Genomic DNA, 22,821 nt, shown 5'->3' on the forward strand with positions numbered 1-22,821 from the left:
TTTTTGTGATGATGAGTAAAGCAACGAAAAGAAAAGAAAAAAACAAACTTTTAAAGGTTGAAGTTTTAGCTGCAGATGCTGATTTCAGAAGGATCTTTGTGTTCGTCTGTCGCTGAGAAGACGTCCAGTCGTCTTTGACCCTGTGCGCCACCGAAACATCTTTGATTTATACGAACCAAGAATCAAAAAGTCCATGTCTCTGTTGTATGGAAGGCCATCGCTGCCACAATCACCACATGTTCAGGAACGGTAAAAACAATTAGTTTTTAAGGTTATTTTCCATTTTTTAAAAATTGGAATTATCGCACGGATAACGGAGTTGAAATATCGTACGCGAGATATTTTACTCAAAAAGTCAAAAACGTTTACGTTTTATGTCAGAAATGTCCACATCTGCCTTAGAATGAAGTCGTTTTTTGAATAAAATGAGAAAAGTATGAAATGTTACTAAATCAAAATTAAAAGTCGGTTAAATTTTAGCTCCAAAATTTTCTAATTTTTGTCAAAATCAAGAGGATTTTTTTTTTTTACTTAGAATAAGATTTATTTTAAATATGAAATAAACAAATTTCAGTAAAAAAATGAGAAAAAAATTTAAGGACGACCATTTAGAAAACCAAAATTAAAAGCAAAAAATTTTCTCTTGTTTTTTTTCAAAATCTGGACAAAATTTTTACTTGCGGTCAAATTAAAATGCATCAGTGTTTTAAAAAAAAAAAGATACAAAATTTGCTCAAAATTTTCTAATTTGGCTCAACATTTTCTAATTTAGCTCAAAATTTTCTAATTTGGCTCAAAATTTTCTAATTTAGCTCAAAATGTTATAATTTAGCTCAAAATTTGGATTAAATTTGACTGCAAATGAATTCCTTTGAATAAAAGAAAATATCTGCGACATATTTAAACTAAAGCGCTCAAATTATAATTTATCAACGTTTCTTAATTTTATTAGTTGGTAAATCTGAGTCAGAAATGTACACAACAGCTTTTTGCGATGTTTAAATTGTTGCTTTTTGGCAGAAATGGGCTTCCATACGTTTGTCCAGACCGTCTCGTCTTCTTGGACACGTTAGTCGACCGTGACGATGAGTTTCAACGTGTTCGGGTCTTTTTATTTTTTTTTTAATTCTTGACGTCTTCCGCTCGTTCTTCTCGACTTCGCAGATCCTCCGTCTTTAATCCCGTTGTTCGTTAAGTTGACGACTTCTCAGTTTAGTTTCAGGTTAAAGTCGCGGCGACATCAATGTTCGACGTTTGCAGATTCTTAAAAAAAAAGCCTCGGAAATCTCGATTCGGGGACTTTTCAAAGTAAAATACTGGCGTAAAAAGTTGAAATCGTGGACAGATTGTGGACAGACGGTTGGACGTCCGTCTTCAGAAAAGGTCACAGATGAAGAGTCCGTTCTCAGGAGGCATCGGTTCCTGTGTTTCATGGTCTGTTTCGACACGTGTTTCAGTCTTGGACGCGTGGACGTGGACGGGGATCGTTTTTTTGTTCTTTTTACGAAGTTTTGACCAGGTCGTAGACGTAAATGAGGAAGTCGTCGTCAAACTTGATGAAGTAGACGGAGGGCTTGGCCTCCACCTGGTGGATGACCATGCCCGTCCGTTTGCCGCCGTCCTCCTTGGCGTACTCCACCTGTTTGCCCACCAGGCTGTCCACCACCTCGCCGGGTTCCCTCTCCGTGGGGACGCTGTCGTCTGCGGAGAAGACGGAGACAAAGACGTTAGACGCTCAACTTAACCACCGCGTTGTTTTGTATCTGTATGGTGACGTTTCCCTGCTTTTAAAGGCCGTTGTTTTAACTTTACTCGCTCGTTGTTTTAACTTTACTCGCTCGTTGTTTTAACTTTACTTGCTCGTTGTTTTAACTTTACTCGCTCGTTGTTTTAACTTTACTTGCTCGTTGTTTTAACTTTACTCGCTCGTTGTTTTCACTTTACTCGTTTTAACTTTACTTGCTCGTTGTTTTAACTTTACTCGCTCATTATTTAAACTTTACTCGCTCGTTGTTTTAACTTTATTCGCTCGCAGTTTTAACTTTACTCGCTCGTTGTTTTCACTTTACTCGTTTTAACTTTACTTGCTCGTTGTTTTAACTTTACTCGCTCATTATTTAAACTTTACTCGCTCGTTGTTTTAACTTTATTCGCTCGCAGTTTTAACTTTACTCGCTCGTTGTTTTAACTTTACTCGTTTTAACTTTACTTGCTCGTTGTTTTAACTTTACTTGCTCGTTGTTTTAACTTTACTCGCTCATTGTTTTAACTTTACTTGCTCGCAGTTTTAACTTTACTCGCTCGCTGTTTTAACTTTACTCGCTCAATGTTTTTAACTTTACTCGTTTTAACTTTACTCGCTCGTTGTTTTAACTTTACTCGCTCGTTGTTTTAACTTTATTCGCTCGCAGTTTTAACTTTACTCGCTCGTTGTTTTAACTTTACTCGCTCGTTGTTTTAACTTTACTCGCGCATTGTTTTAACTTTACTCGCTCAATGTTTTAACTTTACTCACTCGTTGTTTTAACTTTATTCGCTCGCAGTTTTAACTTTACTCGCTCGTTGTTTTAACTTTACTCTTTTTAACTTTACTTGCTCGTTGTTTTAACTTTACTCGCTCGCAGTTTTAACTTTACTCGCTCGCTGTTTTAACTTTACTCGCTCAATGTTTTTAACTTTACTCGCTCAATGTTTTTAACTTTACTCGTTTTAACTTTACTCGCTCGTTGTTTTAACTTTATTCGCTCGCAGTTTTAACTTTACTCGCTCGTTGTTTTAACTTTACTCGTTTTAACTTTACTTGCTCGTTGTTTTAACTTTACTTGCTCGTTGTTTTAACTTTACTCGCTCATTGTTTCAACTTTACTTGCTTGCAGTTTTAACTTTACTCGCTCACTGTTTTAACTTTACTCGCTCAATGTTTTTAACTTTACTCGTTTTAACTTTACTCGCTCGTTGTTTTAACTTTACTCGCTCGTTGTTTTAACTTTACTCGCTCGCTGTTTTAACTTTACTCGCTCGTTGTTTTAACTTTACTCGCTCGTTGTTTTAACTTTACTCGCTCAATGTTTTAACTTTACTTGCTCTTTGTTTTAACTTTACTCACTCATTGTTTTAACTTTACTCGCTCGTCGTTTTAACTTTACTCGCTCAATGTTCTGCACGGAATCTCTGCACGGAAGAGACAGAGACAGTGGACAGTGTCCAGAACACCTGTCCTAGTAACTATGTCTCAATGTTTGTCCTGCGTAGACCCCATCAAGCGATGCAGGGTGTGAAACAGTAGGTGGCGCCATAAAAAACATGGGGACATTGACCTAAATTCAAGCACTTTCAATGACCCATGTCTCCTCAGAGACATTTTCAAAAAGTTTCAAGGACCTTGATTTTTCTTTTTTTTTTTTCAACATTTACCTTGCACAAAATTCAAGCACTTTCAAAGACCCATGTGTTTTTTTTCAAAAACATTCATAGGCCTTGAAAAGAATTTCAAGGCACCATGGAACATCAGCAGAGGGGATGCATTGACCTAAAAATTGATTTGAAAAAACTTTCAAGGACTTTGAATTTTTTTTCATATTCAAAAACTTTCAAGGATTTCAAGGACCCATAAAGGGTAAAGCACATCGGCAATGGGAGACGTTTACCTGAATATCGATGCAACGTCTTCTTGCACAGAATTCAAGCACTTTCAATGACCCATGTCTCTTTTGGGAAGATTTTCAAAAACATTCAAGCCTGGAATTTTTTTTTTGTAATTCACAAACTTCTCAATGATTTCAAGGAACCGTGGAAGATCAGCGGTGGGAGACATTTACCTAAAATATCAACTTTTTCCTTGCACAAAATTCAAGCACTTTCAATGACCCATGTCTATTTGTTTTTTAAACTTTCAAGGGCCTTGAATTTTTTATTTTTTCTAATTCAAAAACTTTCAAGGATTTAGCAGGAGACATTTACCTTATTATCAACGTCTTTCTTGCATGAAATTCAAGCACTTTCAATGACCAAAGTCTATTTAAAATAAGGACCATGATTTTTTTTTTTTTTAAATTCAAAAACTTTCAAGGATTTCAATGACCCATAAAGGGTGATGGGAGGCTTTTATCTGAATATCAATTTAATGTCTTTCTCCCAAAAAAAATTCAAGCACTTTCAATGACCCATGTCGATTTTTTTTCCAATTGCCTTGAGTTTCAGTTTTTGTTGTTTTTTGAATTAAAAACCTTTCAAGGATTTCAAGGACCCATGGGAAACCTTAAAGGACACAACATCGATGGGAGCTGTTTATCTGAATATCGATTTAACGTCTTTCTCGCACAAATATCAAGCACTTTCAATGACCCAGGTCTATTTCGGGTGATTTCTAAAACCTTTCAAGGGTCTGGAAAAACATTTCAAGGATTTCAAGGACCCTTGAGTAAACAGAATGTCGACCGCGGACTCACTGGAGTCGGGCATGATGCGCAGGTCTCCCTCCTTGTAGTCGTCCAGCAGCTGGTACATGTAGAGGACGGGGTCTTTCTCGTAGGTGATGTAGAACCAGGTGGTCATGATGGGAGCTCGGGCCAGGACCATCCCCCTCCACTCCTCTTTAGGCCCCTCCTCCGTCTCAAACATGTGCTCCACCGCCTTCCCGATCATGGCGTCGGCGAGGCTGACGTCGGTCAGACGGGATTTAGCTGCAGGGACGAAGATCTTGTTTTTGAGTGTCGATATCGTCACGTCACGATCAAAGTATCTGTGATGGCTTTTCCCGTTCTTACCCAGTCTGTCAGGCAGAACCTCCAGACCCTGGACCCTCTCATCCTTGTACAGCTCCAGACCATAAACGCAGTCGAAGCCGTCGTATTTGATCAGGTAGAGCGCTGGGTTCACCGGCACCTGGGTTTGTTCCAGGAAACAACAGAAAATACTTGTTTATTTTATTCTTTAAGATGTCAGGGACCCATGAATACCCTGACATTTTACCTAAAACATTAACTTGCACAAAATTCAAGCACTTTCAATGACCCATGTCTATATAGGGTCGATTTTTCAAAAAATTCAAGGACCTTGAACAGGATTTCACGGAACATCAGCGGCGGGAGACATTTACCTTAATATCAATGTAACTTCTACCTTGAAGTTTTTCAAATTCAAAAACTTTCAAGGATTTCAAGGACCCGTGAGAGCTATAAAGGACACATTAGCGACATTCACCGCAAATTTGTGAATCCAACAAATCAGTGTGTTTACATTCATGTTTAAAGTCTGATTATAGTCGGACTAAGACAATAATAATTCAGTTTTCTTAATGTCATGTTAACACGTTAGTCTGACTAAAATGAAGCTAGTCTTAGTCGGACTAAGACAATAACAATTCAGTTTTCCTTAATGTCATGTAAACACCTTAGTCTGACTAAAATGGAGCTAGTTTTAGTCAGACTAAGACAACAATAATTCAGTTTTCTTCACGTCATGTAAACACCTTAGTCTGACTAAAATGGAGCTAGTCTTAGTCAGACTGACAATAATAATTCTGTTTTTCTGAACGTCATATAAACACGTTAGTCTGACTAAAATGGAGGTTGTCTTCGTCAGACTAAGACAATAATAATTCAGTTTTCTGCAATCATCTAAATACGTTAGTCTGACTAAGATGGAGCTAGTCTTAGTCAGACTAAGACGATAATAATTCAGTTTTCTTCAGTCATGTAAACACGTTAGTCTGACTAAAATGGAGCTAGTCTTAGTCGGACTAAGATACTTGGATAATGTGATTCATACTCGTGCATTTATACGTTAAGTCGGACTGGTCTTTGACCAGGAAGTAGAAGGAGACGATGTATAAACTGCATTACTACATTGATCTCTGGTGTTCGACTCCAGTGGTGAGTCAGTGCTGAGTCAGTGGTGAGTCAGTGGTGAGTCAGTGGTGGTCTTGAGCGTCAGTTACCTGGTCGAGGACCGTCCCCTTCCACACCACGTGTCCGCCGCCTCCTTCCTTCCACACATGCTGAATCCTGCAGCCCACGATGTTGTTGTGAGGCTGAGACAGGACTTTGGTGGTCGGACCCAGGCTGCTCTTGTGTTTCCTTCAAGTCACAAACATCATCATTGTTATTATCATTATTATTAATAATATTATTATTATTATGTCTATGAGGAGTGTCTGTCACTCACTTGTGGGGATTCTTTTTCTTCATCATATTTGCAGAAACACCTGAATGCCCTGAGGATGGAAATCACAGCACTTTTATGATGAATAAACACTATAAATAAACACATCCTGTTCCCCTGTGTGAAGCATTTAAAAGGACCAGTGTAGCAGTCATGTAAACACCTTAGTCTAACTAAAATGGAGCTAGTCTTAGTCAGACTAAGACAAGAATAATTAAGTTTTTCTTAACGTAATGTTAACACGTTAGTCTGACTAAAATGGAGCTAGACTTAGTCGGACTAAGACAATAATAATTCAGCTTTTCTTAACGTAATGCAAACACGTTAGTCTGACTAAAATCGAGCTAGTCTTAGTCGGACTAAGACAATAATAATTCAGTTTTTCTTAACGTAATATAAACACGTTAGTCTGATGAAAATGGAGCTAGTCTTAGTCAGACTAAGACAAGAATAATTCAGTTTTACTTGACGTCATGTAAACACATTAGTTTGACTAAAATGGAGCTAGTCTTGGACGGACTAAGACAAGAATAATTCAGTTTTCTTCAGTCATGTAAACACCTTAGTCTGACTAAAATGGAGCTAGTCTTAGTCAGACTAAGACAAGAATAATTCTGTTTTTCTAAACGTAATGTATACACGATAGTCTTAGTCAGACTAAGACAAGAATAATTTCGTTTTTCTTAACGTCATGTAAACACGTTAGTCTGACTAAAATGGAGCTAGTCTTAGTCAGACTAAGACAATAATAATTCAGTTTTCTTCAGTCATGTAAACACGTTAGTCTAATATAGATTTGGATTATATTTGACCAGTTAAAACCAAAAAACAAACACTTTATTTTACAGATCTTTTACCAGGGCTTTTATTTTTGTAAAAGGAGGTTTTCTTTCTTTCTTTCAAACCCAATTTCCTATTAAATAACACAATTTATTTCTGGAAATTAGTAAAAAAAAAAATAGAGGCGTGACCTCTGACCTCTGACCTGTATCAGCTGTGTCTCTGTGTCCCGGAGTGTTCTTCATTCATCTGGAGGCAGGAGGGCAGCCAGGCCGCCACACACATACACACACACACAGACGCTAACGCTAACGCCCACCGAGGCTGAAACGACAAAACAAAAACAAAAACAATGAGTCACACGTAAAACGCCTCCCCCTGCTGGAGAGGATCCTTAAGTGTAACCACTTAAACGTTTGAGAGTCAAGACCGAAAACTCTGAAAAATAATGAAAATAACTGCGTGTGGTTAAAGTGAGAGTGACATTTAATATTTAACACAAGTATTTTTATATTAGACAACAGTATTTATCAGTCAATTACTATTTGAACACCGAGTGCATCGCCTGCGACACGTCGGAAAGCTACATCAAAGACGTACATCAAAGCCAACGTGTGGTCGGCTTTGAAGAACAGGACGACACAGAACTACAGACACACAACAACAACAACAACAACAACACAGGAAGCGTACAAAGCAAATAAACAAATTAAACTTTGGAGCAGCAGCGAGTTTCCCAAAGAGATTAAATATAAATCACAGGGAACGTCGCGATACGATACACAATACATCGTCCACGATACGCAATAATATCGCGATACACCGTTAATGAGCCGGCAAATGTACGTATAAAAACAACAAAGACACAACAAAGCCCATGAAGAAGAAGGATGGAGCTGGCAGTTAACCAGTTAACCACCAGGGGGCGACTCGAAACAACAGCTGCTTTATTAATCCCGAAGATAATTCTTGTGGTAGCAGTATCGGTAGATGAGTATCGGTAGATATCAGTATCGGTAGATACTAGAATTTGTGATATCGGTAGATACAAGAGTTTGTGATATCGGTGTCATAGATACTAGAAATTGTGATATCAGTAGATACAAGAGTTTGTGATAGCGGTATTGAAAGATACTCAAGTTTCTGGTATCAGTAGATACTCAAGTTCCTGGTATCAGTACATACTCAAGTTCCTGGTATCAGTAGATACTCAAGTTTCTGGTATCGATAGATACTAGAATTCGTTTGTGAGTGAGAGTTTGTGATATCGGTATTGATAGATACTTGAGTTTCTGATATCGGTATCACCGATTTTCTGATATCGGTAGATACTCAAATTTACGGTATCGGTAGATACTACAGTTTATGATATTGGTAGATAATAGAGTTTGTGATATTGGTACCAGTAGATACTAGAGTTTATGATATTGATAGATACTAGAGTTTGTGATATCGGTACTCGAATTTGTGATATCGGTATCATAGATACTACAATTTGTGACATCAGTAGTTTACAAGAGTTTGTGATATCGGTATCGATAGATACTCGAGTTTATGATATCGGTATCAGTAAAACTAGAGTTTGTGATATCGGTATCGATAGATACTCGAGTTTATGATATCGGTATCAGTAAAACTAGAGTTTGTGATATAGGTATCGATAGATACTCGAGTTTATGATATCGGTATCAGTAAAACTAGAGTTTGTGATATCGGTATCGATAGATACTCGAGTTTATGATATCGGTATCAGTAAAACTAGAGTTTGCGATATCAGTATCAGTAAAACTAGAGTTTGTGATATCGGTATCGATAGAAACTCAAGTTTATGATATTGGTAGCAGTAAAACTAGAGTTTGCGATATCGGTATCAGTAAAACTAGAGTTTGCGATATTGTTAGCAGTAAAACAAGAGCCTGTAATATCTGTATTGATAGATACTCGAGTTTGTGATATCGGTATCAGTAAAACTAGAGTTTGCGATATTGGTAGCAGTAAAACTAGAGTTTGCGATATTGTTAGCAGTAAAACAAGAGCCTGTAATATCTGTATCGATAGATACTCGAGTTTGTGATATCGGTATCAGTAAAACTAGAGTTTGCGATATTGTTAGCAGTAAAACTAGAGCCTGTAATATCTGTATCGGTAGACACTAGAGTTTGTGATATCGGTAGATGCTCGAGTTTCTGACGTCAGTATCGGACGAGAAAAAGTGATATCGTGCCATCCCCGAAAAACAAAAACACAGATGGCGTCGATGGTTTTCGTGACTCCGTGGTTCTGCTGCTCGTTACCTGCAGAGCAAAACCAGAAGCACCGGAGACATTTTGCAGAGTCTGGCTGCAGCACTTGGTGATTTCCCTTTTCCCGTTGCCCCGAGCAACACAGCATTAGTCATCGGTTGTCATGACGCGGCCGAGCAGCGCTGGACGAGCGGCGACTTTACGTCATCCGGTCCACGTCTGTGCGCAACTTTAACGCAACGGGGGGCCACGGAGACGGAGTCGAGGACCGTACACACACACACACACACACCCCCCACACACACACACACACACAGTACGGTGCTGTGAGAAAGTCCATGTTTTAATGTTTTACTCTCCCGTCTCCCCCCAAATCCCCCAGATCAAATTACGTCCCAGAGAAGCGTTCAGTCATCCAGAGCCTCAGCTCCGCGCACACAGCCAAGCTAATCACTGCAGGAACAGAAACGTTCTGTTCCCTAATAAACAAGTCGCCGCGACGCCGACCACGACGGGTCGGGTTCGATGGCGTCAAATTTACCGCCGCCGCGTACGTACGGTAAAAATCCACGTCTCGGACCCGGGAGAGAGGCAGCTCAAGGACGTACGGCGACGCGTTTGTGGAACGAAGACGGCGGCAAAATCAAGTTTCAAAAAAACATTCACGTGCCAGGCCTGTAGGTGGCGCTGTAACGACAACGCGCGATAGCACCACAGACGGGAGAATAAGAATAAGACGTGGAGAACGAAACTCCAAACACAAACAACAAAGATGAAGCGACAGCGAGTGCAAGAGGCGGAGCTACGACATCTTCGTGCTAGCTGTGAACACGAAAACGCGGAAAAGGATTGCGTTTTTCCATAAACGATTCAAAATTCTAAAAAATGGTTTTTCCCACAAACGAAACGAGGGTTGCAAAGGGGCGGGAAATTTCCCTAAATGTATTGGAAATATTCAAAATCGGACACTTTACTTATCGGAAGTTACACAATCCTAGAAACAATGAAATGCAGCGCTAACGGTAAAATACTAAATTAGGATACAGTTGTTTTGGGTTTTCTTTTATTAAAAAACTAGGACTCACGAAATGCTAATTTCGCGTGGAATAAAAGCAAAAAAAAACCCCCACAAAACTTTAGCAGATTTGTACGAAAACACTCGTTTCCGCTCTCGTTGATCGCCCCCCGTTTTCAGATTCATCCGCTTCTTAATTGCGAATAGTTTCTGGTTTCTTTGCTCCGTAAAACAAAGAAATCTTTAAAAACTGAATCGTTTTTAGTTTGTGGACAAAGCGGTTAGACAAACGCGAAAACAACATTTTCAACATTTAACGAGAGCTAAGCTAACAGCTAACAGCTAAGCCATTAATCGAGAACGGAATTGACAGATTAGTCGATTAGCTATGAAAATAACTGTTAGCTGTAGGGTTAGCACTTTCAATGAAAGCAAAAAAAATGTTCACGTTTAAGAAGCAGAAAAAACAGAGAACTTGTTCTACGTTAAAATGTCACTAAACAATTGTACGTATTTGACATAATTATGTCACCTTAATTTAAATAATCCATTAATTCAAGTTCAACACAAACCAAACACACGTGTGTGTGTGTGTGTGTGTGTGTGTGTGTGTGTGTGTCACCGTAGAACTGCTTGATTTCTTTACTGCGATTTTAGACGAACTGAGCCTTTAAGGACGACTGCGGCTGCAGAATATTGTCTTTGTTGAAGACAGATGTGGCACAGATGTCTTTAAATGCTGCACTGCAGGCACACACACACACACACACACACACACACACACACACACACACACACACACACACACACACACACTACATGTCCACGCTCAATTAAGTCACCGCTTACAAACACTAGCGTGGAAGAGTAGCGTTGAACAAAGTGCTTCCACCTCCGCTACACCAGGTGGCGATATTTACCCCCTTTCAGCACGCTAGCGTCAGGCGAATTTTTTGTAGTCGGCCGATTATTTCGCGAAAATCGCAGCCGAGACAACAAGTATTTAACCGATAAACAAATGAACATTTAACTCTGTAAATCAATTGCTGTTTCAGTCCACTAGATGGCGCCAATGTGCGAGTATATCGAAAACATATGATTTCGCAAATACTAAGTATATCGCAATATCTCGATAATATCGTATGGTGGCTCCACCCCTCGCCGTTAGCAAGCCTCCAAAAATTCACGAGCCTGAAAATCTGTGTTTACGCGATTTGTTTTAAGTCTACGTACTTCCTGTTCCCGCCAATGTACGACAACAGTTGCGTAACGACCGGTGCTGTCAAACGCTAAGGCGTCAACGGCATTTAACGGCGTCAACGTTAGCGCACTAGCAATGTGCCAATAGGTTAACGTAACGGATGACACGTTTCCGTGACGACTGACAGGAAAAAGACTGCGTAACGCTAACCTTTAAAAACAGAGGCGCACATACGCAGTACACAGGTACGCTGGTTATTTGTTAGCGCTGCTCTTTTCGTTTAATAAACGGACCGATCCAGTTCCACTGTAGGCTAACGCTAACGGCGCTAATGCAGCTAACGGAGCTAACTGGTGTCGCGCGGCACGTAAACGCGACGTCATTGCGCGTCTTTTTCCGGTCAGTCGTCATGGAAACGTGTCTTGCGTTAACGTGCGTTAACCTATTGGGCAGCGCTAGCGATGGCTTTGTTGACGTTGCGACAAAAGGACTTCACGGGAAGTAGCAACAAGTAGCACTAGTTGTCGTTTTTCAGATTTTTTCCGCTTCGTAAACGCGAATATTTTCTCACTTTCTTTGATCCTTACAACAAAGAAATCATTCAAACTGATCAGTTCGTGTTCAAGGACAACTAATCGATCACCGATCACTGATTAAATTGATGATGAAAATGATCTTTCGCTCATTTACGTGCTTATTGTCTTTTATTTTGAAGAATTTGGTCCCTGAGGATGAATAAAGTTCCTCCTGATTCCAATGCCTTTGAACGCAATTCTCTTTGTTTTCTTCGCTCTTCCTTTCGTTCGTGTGAGCGCCACCTAGGGCCAAAGTGTGGAGGTCAAACACTGAAGATAATAAGAACATACTTCATCATCATCATCTTCTTCTTCACTGACGAACGAGCAGCAGCAGCAGCAGCAGCTTCTGCAGCGCCAGCGTCGCCATGTTGGTCGCTTCACAGCTGCGGTTCAGGTGAAGCAGAGGGGGGCGGACACGGGGCCTCACACCGGCGGGCAGCAGCAGCAGCACCGCTGTCCGCAGAGGGGTGGAGGTGGTGGGGGGTGAAGCAGCAGCAGCAGCAGCAGCAGAAATGCCGCAGACAGAGAGCCAGGCAGCGGGGGGGACTGGGTCAGTGTGCGGCTGGCTGGCTGTCTGTCGCTGCCCCCCTTTCCCACCGCCCCTCCCCCGCAACATCAACCGTCGGCACGGCGCTATAGACAAAACGAGCGCTCAGCGTGTTCGTGTTTTTGTTGTTGTTTTTTTTTTTTGGCGGTTATGCGGCGGCGGCCGGGGCGTTAGCCTGAAGCTAACAGCGGCGGCGGCGGCGTCGTGTCCCGTCTTACCGTGTGCTTTTGACGGCCGGGGGTTCGAGGGCTTCGGCGGCCGGGTGTTCCCCTCCTTCCACGGCGGCTGTTTCCACTTCACAGGAGCGGCAGCAGAGGCTCCACGGCCATCTCACCGTGGAGACGTCGAGCTGCGCGCATCGCACACGGGACGCACATCCGGTCGGGACTTTCACAATCAAAGCACGTTCGCGTTGGCTCGTCGAAGGGAAACGACGACGATGATGATGATATTTGCCATCATTTTTTAAAATAAAAGTGTTTTTTGTTGTTGTTGTGAAACCACAAATAATTCACAATATAAACGTATTTGTGATTCAAAATGTATAATAGCAATATTTTTTATTTTATATTATATTTTTTTGCATTCTGCATAATATAATACAAAATAAAACAGCAAATCAATTGTCTCATCTAGAGCTGAAACAATTGATCGACAAATCAATTACTAAATTAATCGTTAACTATTTTGATAATCGATGAATCGGTTCAAAGCTTTTTTCCTTTAATAAAACAAGATTTCTTATTGTTTTAGCTTCTTAAATGTGAATATTTTCTTCGTTCCTTTCCTCCATGAAACAAAGAAATCATTAAAACTGATCCATTTTGGTTTGTTGACAAATCAAAACAATCGAGAACATCGTAATTCAACGTTTTTTTCATTTTCTGGACCAAAACGATTAATCGAGAAAATAATCAGACAGATTAATCGATGACTAAAATAATCTTTAGTTGCAGCACTAGTCTTAAACAAATAAAAAAATCATACTTATAAGTAAATCAACAAGATAAGTTCATGTTTTGATGCATTGTTTTCATTTATAATGTCCTTTATTTCATTTTACATATCACTACTTATCATAATATCAATAAATCAGTACTAATAGGATAACAGGATAAATAAACATGTGAAAAGATAAAAAAAAAAACTGTCAAAACGCGGACGAGACCCAACTTTTATTTTTAAATGTGGCCTCACTTCCGGTTGTGTTGCTGTGCGCGTGGCGCTCTTTACTTTCTCTCCCCGCCCCTGTCTCTCTCTGCCAAATAGTGCGACTGACAGTCAGTGCAGAGACACAGATTGGCGCATTACGCTGTTTTCACCTGCGCAATAGTGATCTGGACTGATGGTGAATGCGACAGAGAGAGAGAGAGGGGGGGGGGGGGGGGGGGGAGCAGGGGCGGATATATGAAGACAGGGGACATAAAGAGCAACATTTTGCAAATAATCAAAGTCCAACATTCACACACACACACACACTGCTGTGTTCCATTTACCTCAGAAATTGACGTCACCGTGTTCCAGGTGAGAAGTCGGAAGCGTAAACGTATCTCGGACTTAGCCATCGTTAGCAATAGCAGTCGATAACATGATTACGATAAAAATAATTAAACATCACTGTGTGAACAAACAATACTTAGTGATATAAATGTTAAAAGTAGTTGTCGTAGTTTCTGGGTTAGAAATCCGAGTCCCCCTGAACTTGGAAATTCCGAGTTGTCGACGACAAATGGAACGCACCATTAACCTTCCAAAATAAGAGTGTTGACACTGTGATTAAAGTTTTTCTCCTGTGCCGTTTCTTCATCTGCAAATAACAATTATTTTCGTTACTGAATCATTTCCTTTTGTTGTTTTGGGGAAAAACACATTGAAATGATTCAGTTTGAATTGTTTATTTTGTTTTATGAAGCAAAGAAACCAGAAAATATTCACATTTAAGAAGCTGAAAAATATCAAAAACTGGTTTAAATTGTAAAAAAACAAAAAAAACACTGATTAATTGTTACAGTCCTGACTATTTACCCTTTTTTAAAAATGTAATTTCTTATTTTACATCACATTGTTACTCTTATATGTTATAATATTTTTTAAACATTTAATATATTTTGATTATTTATTGTAAACTCTGCTTCTCTCGTCTCCTCCTTCACAAACACTTGTATGTAAATAAAGTGCTGAGTCATCATCTCTAAACTATGACTTTGCGTTTACAGTGAACATAGACTTTTTAGATATTATTTTCGTTTTTATTTTATATATTTTTATCGTGTGCTTTTATTTGTTAGCCGCTTTGTAACATTAAAATGATACATAAATACATTAATAATTAGTATTAATAATAAATAAATACATACAAATGACGCTCGCGAAGAAGCGGAAGTGGAGTCTTGTCTGGACCGGATATCCTCTTTGTAACCATGGCAACACGTCGAAAGCTGGTCCGTCGCGTAGAAGCGTTCGTGTTTCCAGGAGCGGAGATGGAATCGACTTTACGCAGTTTGTTGTTCGAGTGATTCGTGAAACGATAAAAAAGCAACAAAAAAAATAAAATAATAATTAATCGATCGTAAAAGTCCTTCCGGTTAATCGACATGTTCACGGACGAGGCGCTGGATTGTGTGAGTGTCGCGTCAGTTTGGAGGAAAAGTCAAGAGAGCGAGAGAGAAACGGTGAGTTTACGTCTAAATACACACACACACACACACACACACACACACACACACACACACACACACACACACACACACACACACACACACACACACAAGCTGGACTTCTGATTCTTAAACAGAGTTACGCGTTAATGTATAAGAGTAAAACAACAACAAACCCTGTACGTACAAACAAACAGCAGCTAACTAACTGCAGCTAACTGACTGTAGCTAACGGGTGACGTTCAGGTGTCGCTCGGAAATTTAAGTTACCACAGCTTAATAAAAATACTCTGCTAATAAAATCTACGTCAGTTTAACTCTACGATATCTTTAAGAACACGTTTTACGTCTTTATTTCACTGTTAGACAGACTTTAACAACAGGAAACTGAAATTTGTAAACCACTCACTCTCCCACACCAAAGCCCATAGAGAAAATCAGTGATTTGAGCATCACAGGGACACAGGAGCTGCTGGTCTAACTGCTGCCTCGTGTGGTCACTTTGTGTCACTGCGTTAAGTCTAAATTAAATATTTTAAAAGCCGAATTCACTAAAATAAGGCATTGTAACTTGTAGCAGTGGATCAACAACTCCTGTGAACTCCTGTGTCTCTGTGACGTTAAAATCACTGATTTTTCTCTATGGGCTTTGGTGTGGGAGAGTGAGTGGTTTACAAAAGGTACATTTCCATGTGAAGAAAAGCAGAAATAAAATGTAGAGGAGGAGACGACGTCTAGTTCTGTGCTAGATCAGCTGATTTAGAAAACTTTATTTTATATTTTATAATTTAAATGACTGTCATTTATCTACTTGTATATTACTTATATAATATTTAGATTTTTGGCTCAGTTTAAACCACATTTGAAAGATGAAATGAGATGATATTTTCACTAATAAACAACATTATTTTCCCCTGAGTGTTTCCAGAGAGCGTGTCAGACCAGATCTCTGCACAGCGTCGAGGTCCAGGTCCAGACCGTGACCACGACCGCCGCCTGCACGCAGACGGAGCCACCGGACCGGACCGCACTGGAGCGGAGCCTCCTGCAGCGCCCCGGCGACCCGGAGCCGCCGGAGCCGCCGGAGCCGCCGGGCCTCGGGGACTTCCTGCTGCGAGCCGAGGAGGCGGTGACTCGAGAGCTGGTCGGGAACGGCAGGAGTCACGCGTTTGACGGCTTCCAGGTGAACTGGGAAGAACGCAGTCAGCAGGTGAGACCGTTAAAGATGTGGTACGTAAGATTAGCTAACATCTGTTAGTGTAAGTCTGTTTGTAAACCACTCACTCTCCCACACCAAAGTCCATAGAGAAAATCGGTGATTTTAGCTCACAGGGACACAGGAGCTGCTGGTCCTCTGCTGCCTCGTGTGGTCACTTTGTGTCACTGAGGTCAATCTGAACAAAGCTGAATTCACTAAAATAAGACATTGTAAGTTAGTGATGGAGGCAGCAGTGGATCAACAACTCCTGTGAACTCCTGTGTGCTGTGATGTTAAAATCACTGGTTTACTCTATGGACTTTGGTGTGGGAGAGTGAGTGGTTTACAAACTTCAGTTTTCTGTTGTTAAAGTCTGTCTAACAGTGAAATAAAGATGTGAACGTGTTCTTAAGATGACGTAGACTTAAACTGAGGTTGATTCAATTTGTTTAAAATCGTTTTCTCCCTTGAAACTGAAGTTTGTAAAACCACTCACTCTCCCACACCAAAGCCCATAGAGAAAACCAGTGATTTTAACATCACAGATACACAGGAGTTCACAGGAGTTGTTGATCCACTGCTGCCTCCATCACTAACTTACTATGTCTTATTTTAGTGAATTCGGCTTTTAAAATACTGTGTTCGGATTCACTGCAGTGACACAAAGTGACCACACGAGGCAGCAGAGGACCAGCAGCTCCTGTCTCTGTGAGCTAAAATCACAGATTTTCTCTATGGGCTTTGGTGTGGGAGAGTGAGTGGTTTTACAAACTTGTGTGAACAGTGAAATAAAGACGTGAACATGTTCTTAAGACGTCGTAGACTTAATCTGACGTAGATTAAAAAAGTGTTTTAGATAAGATTATAATATTTGATCATGTTTTTCTCGTCTGTATAAAAGTAAAAAATAACAAATAAATAAATCCTGAAACTCTTCCAGATTTCCCGTCTTCACTCCCTCCATCATCCTGCCGCTCAGGACAAACGTCTCCACGTGACCGCGGTGTCGTGGAGCTGCACGGGTTCAGTCGTGGCCTGTGGTTACGGACGGTCAGTGAACGCCTCGTTTCACTCAAAATCACGTTAAAAAACACGAGAAACAAGGAAAAGTCTTCATGTGTTTGTGTTTGTTGTTGTTGTTGTTGTTTTTTATTAAACCTCAGGATGGACGACGGAGACTGGAGAACGCAGAGTTCGTACGTTTGTACGTGGAATCTGGATCGCAGACGTCTGGACGTCAAACAGGCCGACGCGGTCATCGACGTCCCTGCTGCCGTCACTGCTCTCTGCTGCCACCCCTGTCAGCCTGCACTCATCGCAGGTAACAGTACAGGTTATTTTAATGTTGTTTTATTTTATTACACTAAAGGCAGATATAAGATTAAAAAAAATATATATATATTATATATATCAGTGTTTCCCAACCCTGATCCTCAGGGAACTCAGCCCTGCCATGTTTTAGATGTTACCCTGCTTCAAAAACACCTGATTCAAATGAAACATTAAATTTTGGGGGAAAAATTGACAAAAGTTGAAACATTCAATTTTTTAATTATTTTTTTACTAAAGATGAAACATTAATTAAAAAAAAAAAAAAACATTTTGAAAATTGAAATATTAAATTTTTTGGATTTTTTTTACAAAAGTTGAAACTTCAATTTTTTGAATTTGTTTAATTAAAGATGAAACATTAATTAAAAAAAAATGAAAATTTAAAATTTAAATGTCAAATTTTCCCCATAAAATGTATATTTAAATTTAATTTTTTTTATTTTTTCTTCAAAATAAAAAATAATAAAAAAAAAACTATTTTTTTTTAAAAGTTGAAACATTAAAATGTTTGAAAAAAAAAATTAACAAAAGTTTAACTTTTAGTTACTCTAGTTTTTTTTTGTTTTTTTTAAACAAAAGTTCGTTATTAGGCTTCTGCAGAGTTGGCGATTTATTTGAATCCGGTGTTTTTGGAGCAGGAAAACATCTAAAACACGGCATGGCAGAGTTCCCTGAGGATCAGGGTTGGGAAACACTGATTTACAAAAGCAGAAATAAATAAACAAATAAAATGTCTTTGAAATATATTAATCACAGTCTCTTAACAATGACAAAAATAAAATATATATTTTTTTATGAATTAAACATGAAAAAAATAAACTTTTCAAACAAAACACAGAAAGTTCCTCAAACTCCTTTGACTCTGCTTCTGTGGCTGTGACGCCCCCTGCTGGTCAGACTAAAAAATAATTTAGTCAAAAAAAAATAAAAAAGGGATTTGAAGAAAGAAAGACGTTTGTCGACTCACTCAGGGAAATCAAATCCAGTCCAGTCAGTCTGTGAAATCCAGTCCGTGTGTGTGTGTGTGTGTGTGTGTGTGTGTATGTAGGGGGTCTGTACAGTGGTGAGGTCCTGGTCTGGGACTTGAGTCGGTCTCAGGATCTGGTCCTGGCTCAGACCGGAATGTCAGCGAACAGCCACAGAGAGCCCGTCTATCAGGTCAGTGACTCCGCCCCCTTTTTTTTTTTTTGTTTAGGACTAAACCATTGCTGCCACTTTATTAGGTACAGCTGCTCAGTGTGTGTGTGTGTAGGTGGCCTGGGTGCCTCTGCAGAAGAAGAAGAAGAAGAAGGGTGACTTTGGTCTGGTGAGCGCCTGCTCAGGAGGACGCGTCCTGCTGTGGACGCTGGACTCGGATCGGAGCGTCCTGGTCCTAAGCTCCGCCTTCGCCCTCGTCCCTCAGCAGGTTCCTCACGGCGGCGGCGTTCGCTTCAAGGTGACGACTGACGACGCTCAGAGACTCTTAAGATTTAACGTGTTAAAGGACACGTTTCACGTCTTTGTCTCACTGTTTGACTCAAGTTTGTAAACCGCGCACTCTCTCACACCAAAGCCCATAGAGAAAACCAGTGATTTTAGCTCACAGGGACACAGGAGCCGCTGCGTCCTCTGCTGCCTCGTGTGGTCACTTTGTGTCACTGTGGTGTATCTGAATTAAGATTTTCAAAAGCCGAATTGACAAAATAAGACATTTAAACTCAGTGATGGAGGCAGCAGTGGATCAACAACTCCTGTGAACTCCTGTGTCTCTGTGATGTTAAAATCACTGGTTTACTCTATGGACTTTGGTGTGGGAGAGTGAGTGACTTTGGTGTGGGAGAGTGAGTGACTTTGGTGTGAGAGAGTGAGTGACTTTGGTGTGGGAGAGTGAGTGGCTTTGGTGTGGGAGAGTGAGTGACTGGTGTGGGAGAGTGAGTGACTTTGGTGTGGGAGAGTGAGTGACTTTGGTGTGGGAGAGTGAGTGACTTTGGTGTGGGAGAGTGAGTGACTTTGGTGTGGGAGAGTGAGTGACTTTGGTGTGGGAGAGTGAGTGACTTTGGTGTGGGAGAGTGAGTGGCTTTGGTGTGGGAGAGTGAGTGACTTTGGTGTGAGAGAGTGAGTGACTTTGGTGTGGGAGAGTGAGTGGCTTTGGTGTGGGAGAGTGAGTGACTGGTGTGGGAGAGTGAGTGACTTTGGTGTGGGAGAGTGAGTGACTTTGGTGTGGGAGAGTGAGTGACTTTGGTGTGAGAGAGTGAGCGACTTTGGTGTGGGAGAGTGAGCGGCTTTGGTGTGGGAGAGTGAGTGACTTTGGTGTGGGAGAGTGAGTGGCTTTGGTGTGGGAGAGTGAGTGACTTTGGTGTGGGAGAGTGAGCGGCTTTGGTGTGGGAGAGTGAGTGACTTTGGTGTGGGAGAGTGAGTGACTTTGGTGTGGGAGAGTGAGTGACTTTGGTGTGGGAGAGTGAGTGACTTTGGTGTGGGAGAGTGAGTGACTTTGGTGTGGGAGAGTGAGTGGTTTCTAAACGTCAGTTTCCTGTTGTTAAAGTCTGTCTAACAGTGAAATAAAGACGTGAACGTGTTCTTAAGATATCGTAGACTTAAACTGACGTAGATTTAATTTGACATATTCCTGCTAAGTGGCTAAAAACTGAAGTTTGTAAACCACTCACTCTCCCACACCAAAGTCCATAGAGTAAATCAGTGATTTTAACATCACAGAGACACAGGAGTTCACAGGAGTTGTTGATCCAGTGCTGCCTCCATCACTAACTTACAATGACTGATTTTGTCAATTCGGCTTTTAAAATAAGTCGTTCAGATTGACCTCAGTGACACAAAGTGACCACACGAGGCAGCAGTAGACCAGCAGCTCCTGTTTCCCTGTGAGCTAAAATCACAGATTTTCTCTATGGACTTTGGTGTGAGTGGTTTTCTATCAAACTAAAATTATTTTGTTGTTGGTTGTTATTGCTCATAGGCTCGTGGCAGCAGCAGCAGCAGTGTGGGCGTGACCTCTCTGTCTCTGTCCCCCTGGGACGAGGACACCTTCCTCATAGGGTCAGAAGGTGGACTCCTGCTCAGATGTTCCTTCTCCGCTCAAACTCCTGCGGCCGTCGCCCCCGACGACGACGGCGGTGGCGTGAAGCTCAGAGCTCCGGCCGTCTTCTCCTTCAGAAGCTGCAGTGGACCGGTCCACTCTGTCCACTGCTCACCTTTCCACAGGTGACACACACACACACGCACGCACGCACGCGCACACACACACGCACACACACACACACACACGCACACTCTCTGACGTTTGTCGTCCTGCAGGAACATGCTGGTCAGTGCAGGGACAGATGGTTTGGTCCATGTCCACTCTCTGCTGCAGGTCAACCCTCTGATGTCTCTCAGAGTCTCAGACTCGTACGTCTTCCAGGTCCAGTGGTCTCCAAGCAGACCTTTGGTGTTCGCTGCAGCTACAGGACAAGGTGAGAGACGGAGACGCTCTGTCTTCAGGTTTGTCTCTCTGTCTGTCTCTGATGCATCCATCCATCCTTCCTCTTTCTCTGTCCTACCCTCTCTCTTGTCTCCTCTGTCTCCTGATGTCTCTTTCTTGTCTCCTGACGTCACTCTTGTCTCCTCTGTCTCCTGATGTCTCTCTTGTCTCTCTCTTGTCTCCTTATGTCTCTCTCTTGTCTCCTGATGTCTCTCTCTCTTGTCTCCTCTGTCTCCTGAAGTCTCTCTCTCGTCTCCTCTGTCTCCTGATGTCTCTCTCGTCTCCTCTGTCTCCTGATGTCTCTCTCTCTTGTCTCCTCTGTCTCCCGATGTCTCCCTCTTGTCTCCTCTGTCTCCTGATGTCTCTCTCTTGTCTCCTCTGTCTCTCTCTCTTGTCTCCTCTGTCTCCTGATGTCTCTCTGTTTGTCTCCTCTGTCTCCTGATGTCTCTCTCTTGTCTCCTCTGTCTCTCTCTCGTCTCCTCTGTCTCCTGATGTCTCTCTCGTCTCCTGTCTCCTGATGTCTCTCTCTCTTGTCTCCTCTGTCTCCCTCTTGTCTCCTCTGTCTCCTGATGTCTCTCTCTCGTCTCCTCTGTCTCTCTCTCTTGTCTCCTCTGTCTCCCGATGTCTCCCTCTTGTCTCCTCTGTCTCCTGATGTCTCTCTCTTGTCTCCTCTGTCTCTCTCTCTTGTCTCCTCTGTCTCCTGATGTCTCTCTCTTGTCTCCTCTGTCTCCTGATGTCTCTCGATGTCTCTCCTCTGTCTCCTGATGTCTCTCTCTCTTGTCTCCTCTGTCTCCTGTCTCTCTCTTGTCTCCTCTGTCTCCTGATGTCTCTCTCTTGTCTCCTGATGTCTCTCTCTTGTCTACTCACGTCTCTCTCTTGTCTCATATGTCTCTCTCTTGTCTCCGTCTCCTGATGTCTCTCTCTCGTCTCCTATGTCTCTCTCTTGTCTCCTGACGTCTCTCCTCTGTCTCCTGATCTCTCTCTCTCGTCTCCTCTGTCTCCTGATGTCTCTCTGTTGTCTCCTAATGTCTCTCTCGTCTCCTAATGTCTCTCTCGTCTCCTCTGTCCCCCTGACGTCTCCTCTCCGTCTCTCAGGTGAGGTGCAGATCTTCGACCTCGGTCGTCGCTCTCAGAGGGCGGCGGCCTCCGTCTCGCAGGACGCGGTGGGCGGAGCCACAGCGTCCACGTGTCTGGACTTTAACGTCCAGAATCCTGGTCTTCTGGCCGTGGGACACACGGACGGGACGGTCGCCGTCTGGCAGCTGAGCTCAGAGTTAACCGAGCAGAAACCCAGAGAGAGCGCTCAGCTGGAGCAGATAGCCAATCAGGTGGCAGAATGACAGACGGCCCCTCCCCCCTCCCTCCATCCCCTAAAAACCCTGCCCCTAAAACTGAGATTAAAGACTTTATTTATTATAATTTTCACTTGGGATCTATGGATTTTTTTTTCTACAGACATTTTATGATTTTTGATTCTGAAGATGCAAAAAAATAAATGTTTTTTTCTTTAAACGTTATTTTTTAACATTAAACATTTCACATTTTCCTGTAATAGTGGAAACTGACGTCACTGATGACCAACAATGCTAATATTTACATTTTTTTTTGTATAAAATCACTTTTATAAAAAAAACCTACACTCGGCACCTTA

At 41.5% G+C, this 22,821-nt stretch overlaps 2 protein-coding genes across 2 annotated transcripts; one reads left to right on the plus strand and one right to left on the minus strand.

Moving 5' to 3' along the window:
* Nucleotides 1-919: 919 nt before the first annotated feature.
* Nucleotides 920-12,876, minus strand: LOC310935362 (spindlin-1-like). The gene is made up of 7 exons (XM_083899244.1): nt 12,745-12,876; nt 7,148-7,266; nt 6,166-6,214; nt 5,939-6,077; nt 4,767-4,884; nt 4,449-4,682; nt 920-1,701 (listed from the first exon to the last, which is right to left on the minus strand). The coding sequence occupies exons 2-7, from the start codon at nt 7,185-7,187 to the stop codon at nt 1,502-1,504; spliced, it is 780 nt and encodes a 259-aa protein (XP_083755370.1). The 5' UTR covers nt 7,188-7,266; nt 12,745-12,876; the 3' UTR covers nt 920-1,501.
* A 2,141-nt stretch (nt 12,877-15,017) lies between these two features.
* On the plus strand, nt 15,018-22,510 carry dync2i2 (dynein 2 intermediate chain 2; the record flags this gene model as incomplete). Its single annotated transcript, XM_083898483.1, has 9 exons — nt 15,018-15,198; nt 16,112-16,393; nt 17,322-17,431; nt 17,545-17,702; nt 18,762-18,871; nt 18,966-19,148; nt 20,667-20,911; nt 21,005-21,162; nt 22,266-22,510. The coding sequence occupies exons 1-9, from the start codon at nt 15,121-15,123 to the stop codon at nt 22,508-22,510; spliced, it is 1,569 nt and encodes a 522-aa protein (XP_083754609.1). The 5' UTR covers nt 15,018-15,120.
* Between the last annotated feature and the right edge of the window lie 311 nt (nt 22,511-22,821).

This window comes from Microchirus variegatus (genome assembly GCF_963457635.1).
Source record: "Microchirus variegatus genome assembly, chromosome: 1".
NCBI classification, from domain to species: Eukaryota; Metazoa; Chordata; class Actinopteri; order Pleuronectiformes; family Soleidae; genus Microchirus; species Microchirus variegatus.

Excerpts from the sequence above, each read along its gene's own strand:
- LOC310935362 (XM_083899244.1), bottom strand. The coding sequence starts at position 7,187 with ATGAAGAACACTCCGGGACACAGAGACACAGCTGATACAG. Across the intron at positions 6,078-6,165 it reads AAGAAAAAGAATCCCCACAA|GAAACACAAGAGCAGCCTGG; the intron begins GTGAGTGACAGA and ends TGTGACTTGAAG. Across the intron at positions 1,702-4,448 it reads GCGCATCATGCCCGACTCCA|ACGACAGCGTCCCCACGGAG; the intron begins GTGAGTCCGCGG and ends TCTTCTCCGCAG.